Source organism: Macadamia integrifolia, unplaced genomic scaffold (assembly GCF_013358625.1).
Source record: "Macadamia integrifolia cultivar HAES 741 unplaced genomic scaffold, SCU_Mint_v3 scaffold275, whole genome shotgun sequence".
In the NCBI taxonomy this organism is placed as follows: Eukaryota; Viridiplantae; Streptophyta; class Magnoliopsida; order Proteales; family Proteaceae; genus Macadamia; species Macadamia integrifolia.
This window is the reverse complement of record NW_024868933.1, coordinates 171,669-176,153: the sequence shown is the minus strand read 5'-3', so window position 1 is coordinate 176,153 and position 4,485 is coordinate 171,669. Positions and strand designations below refer to the sequence as shown.

The 4,485-nt window shown below is 37.3% G+C and overlaps 1 protein-coding gene across 1 annotated transcript; it reads right to left on the bottom strand.

The window, feature by feature from the left end:
• Positions 1 to 91: 91 nt before the first annotated feature.
• LOC122067187 (COBRA-like protein 2) lies at positions 92 to 4,284 on the bottom strand. Its single transcript, XM_042631028.1, has 6 exons — positions 3,861 to 4,284; positions 3,689 to 3,768; positions 2,962 to 3,415; positions 1,318 to 1,471; positions 948 to 1,213; positions 92 to 591 (listed from the first exon to the last, which is right to left on the bottom strand). The coding sequence occupies exons 1-6, from the start codon at positions 3,985 to 3,987 to the stop codon at positions 293 to 295; spliced, it is 1,380 nt and encodes a 459-aa protein (XP_042486962.1). The 5' UTR covers positions 3,988 to 4,284; the 3' UTR covers positions 92 to 292.
• Between the last annotated feature and the right edge of the window lie 201 nt (positions 4,285 to 4,485).

Genomic DNA, 4,485 nt, shown 5'->3' with positions numbered 1-4,485 from the left:
CCCCCCCCTCCCCTCCCCCTGGGTCCCCCCAAATGAATTAAATGAAATCCTCTTTGATAAAGTGAACTGAAGTAATGTCGAAGAAAAAAGAGAAAGAAAACTTTTTTTTTTTCAATATTGATTCATGAACTTCCAAATCATCCAAAGGACTCTCTTATACACACTATGGTATGGTTGAACACAACAATATAACAAAATTGTATAGACTTTCTTTGGGTGAACATTTTGTATAAAGTAATCTGATGTGTATAATGGGTTGAAAATGGATCAGGTAACAACCCAAGAAGTTCTCTTAACTCAGAATGATCAGTACTGTGAGCAACACTGTCAAAGAAACCACCATAAGATGTATTTTGTTTTGAGGAGAATGTGAGTTTGCACCATTGGGAAGTCTAGGGTATTCATCAGGTGGAGGCATTACGCATTCATCGCCGTTAAAAGAGACTCTCCGAGGGAATCCCCACCCTTCCCTGAATGTGAAAATTCCTGGATCCTTGCTTAATATCATCTCACTCTGAACATTTCCAGCAACCCCTGCTTGCAGTAACACATCATTATAAAATTTGATACCCCAAAACATTCCTGTGTCATCTGCAAATGAAATAAACAACAAGAACAAAATTAAAAAAACAAAAAAAATAATACTAATAATAATAAGTATTATTATCATATAATTTTTTAAAACAAAATATCCAGTTTCCCATCATAGTTTAACTATTTGTAGTGACAATTACTGGGGTTTCTAGATAGGGTAAAGATTAACTGTTTAGAAAGTCATAGTCATCTATGGATATGCCCAAGACAGTATTGATCAGGGAATCCTGAAGGGTTGTCAGGGTCCGAAGGCCCAAACCCTAGATAGTAGACAATCCCAAGAGAGAAGGAAAATTTAAAAGTAAAGAATAAAACCTAATAGAAAGCAAAGGTAGAAATATTAATGAACTTACTGACTGGATACTGATTGAGAGGTTGGTAGTTAAAGCTGAAAATCTGCTCTATGCTTCTCAAGTTGGGGTGCTGGATCACCAAGTCCCACATGCTGTAGTTTTTAAGATAGTTCATGTTCTCCACTGTAACCTTAACCCTCCAGTACTTTGTGTAACTTGTTTTCACATGCCAGTGAACCCTAATTGGACACATATGTTTTGAACATCTCACTACTTGTCCATTAGTCTCCTTATTTGATGGAAGTTGCAACAATGACTCTGTATGCCTGTAGTTTACCATGGAAAATGGAAGTATATTTTCTCTGTTAGTACAAGAACAAGAAGAAGATGAAATACTGCATTTGAAGAACAGTGAGATTAGTGTCCTTACTCGATGCATTTTAATTCCGGGTCTCCCTTGCAACCACAGCTACACTGAGGACAGGTAGTAATGGTTTCATTGTAGAAGGCAGATAAAGATACACAACATGTTGGCCTTTTTGATGCCCGGAACTGAGAGTAGGAACATGTTATATTCCATGTTCCTGCAGTATACATTCCCAAATAATCATGAACATGAAAATCAAAGTAGGCTGAGAGGGAAGGTTTTTTCAAGGATATACAAACAACTTTGTATATAAATATGCACAAATGGAAATTCAAATTTCTTTCTAAGAGTAGTTTATATAAGTCTAACCCAAGTGATAGAATTAATTCATGAAATCAATGTGAAAAGGAAAGCATAATGTAACAAATGCTACTGTTGGAATATAACCCAATAGAGACTATTTACAACTCCTACCAAGAAAAGGATATTAGAAACTATTTACGACACTGTTAAGAGTTAGAGAAATTAAATAAGAGAATAAAACAACACATACAAGAAAATTAAACTTACTGTTGAAATCATCTCAAGTAAACCTACTTAAACTCTCACATCAGATGATAAGATGGATAAAAAGTGCACTAGTAATAACATGTAAGCATTTGTTTAAAAAAAAAAAAAAAAAGGAAAAAGAAAAAGAGAGAGAGAGAGAGAAAGAGAGCAACCCAGTGCACGAGGCTCCCACTACTGCAGAGTCTGGGAGGGGCAAAGTGTATGCAGCCTTAGCCTTACCCCCTGCTTCGTAGAAGAGGTTGTTTCCAAGTTTTGAACCTGTGACCAGCATGTTGCAATAGTGCAACTTAACCATTGTGCCACAGGCTCGCCCACTAACAAGTAAGCATTTGTGATGTTTGAAAAATTACAGCTGTCATTACCAACCCCCCCCCCTCCAAAAGAAAAAAAAATACAGTTGAACTCAAAAGTAATCTGATGTTGAGAATCATCTCAAATGAGTGTCTATTTGTCTCTTATCATCCTCTATTTGACAACTATTTATCCCATGTTAATACATTGTGTTTCTCATAAGCGAAATTAGCTTTATGTTTCTGTATCACCTTATTTGGTACAGTCTACTACAGTTCCTCAGCCATAATTACTAAATAGCCTCCATGAGAAATATAACAAGTTAATTAAGAACAAGTTTCTCATATTGATAACATCAACTTAGAATCGCTACAGTTTCAAGCCCCAATTGTTGGGACTCCGTTAAAATTCACATTTTAAGGGTTAGTTCTACATGAGTCCCAATAAGTAGTATCAGAGTCAGGGCGTGAGAACTTCAATATGTCTCTGAGGATGGAGAAAATTTCTTTGGGAAAGATCTTAGTTCTCACGTGTGCTCTTGCATGGATGGGGGAGATTATTGGGGTTCCACACAAAAATAATGATCCTAAATCGGATGCAAATAACCTCAAGGCATATAAGGAATTGAGCACATTTTCCTTAATGACTAGCTTTGAAGGGTCAGTTCTATCTGAGTCCTAACACCAATACCTACAAATTAAATCAGTGTCTCTGATATAACAAGAGTACTAGACTTTCAATAGAACAGTAGATGTTATTTTACTATTATCTACTAGTCATTCAGTACATGATTGTATAAAAAGCAAACATGATAATCATGTAACTAGTACTCAGTTCATCACTTACCGAGAGCCCGTGTATACCGACGGCCATCCTGTGTGAATCTGCTCGCCGGGACCTCATTAGCATCAGAACAGGTATAACCCGGAAGGCCAATGCTGAAATTCATGGGCATTATTAGATTTGAATCATTGTAGGTGACCAAACCAACAGTCATTCGGAAAGTAGCTCCATAGTTAGAAGGATCTTGTGCCATAGTGGTTAAAACACCTCCCTTACAGCAATTACTAGTCTGCATATTGTAAGGTGTTCCAGGAAGAAGATCTACGATTATAGGTGTCTTCTCGCAAGTGTGGGGAGGGGTGGTGGCCGCTTTGACCCTGGAACAGTTCCCTTGTTCAATAGCCTCTGCACCAGCCATGTACCATATGACCTCATCCCCTACCCAATCCCAGCTCAACCTCCAACCAGGCGTTTCTGTGTGTCTGAACAATTGGTAATTGTATATGGACATCAATGCCTGCATAAGGATCCGCTCTTCACTCTTTAGGCCTCAGAAATTCCAAAAAAAACAAAAAAATTTGTGGATTTTAAATTTTAATTTTGCAGAAAATCTGTCTTGAATAGAAAAAAAAAAAGGGGGGGGGGTGTTTACAAAATCTAATTTTAAAGACTACTCAATCTTATCCCTATTAGTTTCTCCTCGACTTGAATCCTAATTTTTTTTTTTTTAATTTAAAAAATAAAATAAAATGGGAAGTAAAATAATTGAAAATGAAGGGAAAAAAATTACCTCGTACTTGTCTTGTTCTGATGTTAGGATGTCCCATTTGATTGTGATGTTCCCTTCTGGGTCTAAAGGATCATACCCATCTGCCCATTAATCAAGATTATTTGATTAAAATATCAATTAAATTATTCTAATTTCTAACAGAGAGAGAGAGAGAGAGAGAGAGAGAACTTACCTGTAGGGGATGAAAAGCTGAAGAGAAACAATAAAAAGAAGGAAAAGGGGATCAAATCCATGAATCTCAAAGGAAGAAAGATGGGTTTTTCTTGGTTATCAGAGACCCTTCTCTGAGTTCTCTCCATTTTATCTCTCTTCTCTTATCTTTTTCCTCCCTATGGTGTGCGTGCGTTACTGTTTGTGTCAGAAGAATCCTGGGGAAAGGAAGATGAAGATGAAGAAGAAGAAGGCAGATAATACTAGAAATGGGGATGAGGAAGACTGCATCTCTCTTCTTTCTCTCTCTAAGAAGTCGTTAAATTTGGAAATTTAATCGTATAATGAATAAAAGTGAGCTGTCTCCCGTTGCAATATCCAAAACAGGAAAATATTGAATCTCTCTCCCATCTGAAATCTCCCCCAGAAATGAAGCTCTCGCATGCTGGGCATCACTTCCTTCTCCTAGTCTTTCTCTTCACGCGTTTCATTCCCCGCGCCCCATTGTGTTGCCGTTTCATATCTTTGAATGGGAAACTATTTGGATCGGGTCATGGACTGGGTTACCCACTATCCATCAACATTACCACCAATCAGGGATTGTTACTGTTGATCCAGTTAACTATATTAATGGATCATTCTCTCTA

Bases quoted from the DNA above. Each gene is read 5' to 3' on its own strand.
- LOC122067187 (XM_042631028.1), bottom strand. From the start codon at position 3,987: ATGGAGAGAACTCAGAGAAGGGTCTCTGATAACCAAGAAAAACCCATC. The intron at 3,769-3,860 runs GTAAGTTCTCTC...ATTAATGGGCAG, and splicing joins CAGCTTTTCATCCCCTACAG to ATGGGTATGATCCTTTAGAC. The intron at 1,472-2,961 runs GTAAGTGATGAA...TGTATACTGCAG, and splicing joins TCGGTATACACGGGCTCTCG to GAACATGGAATATAACATGT.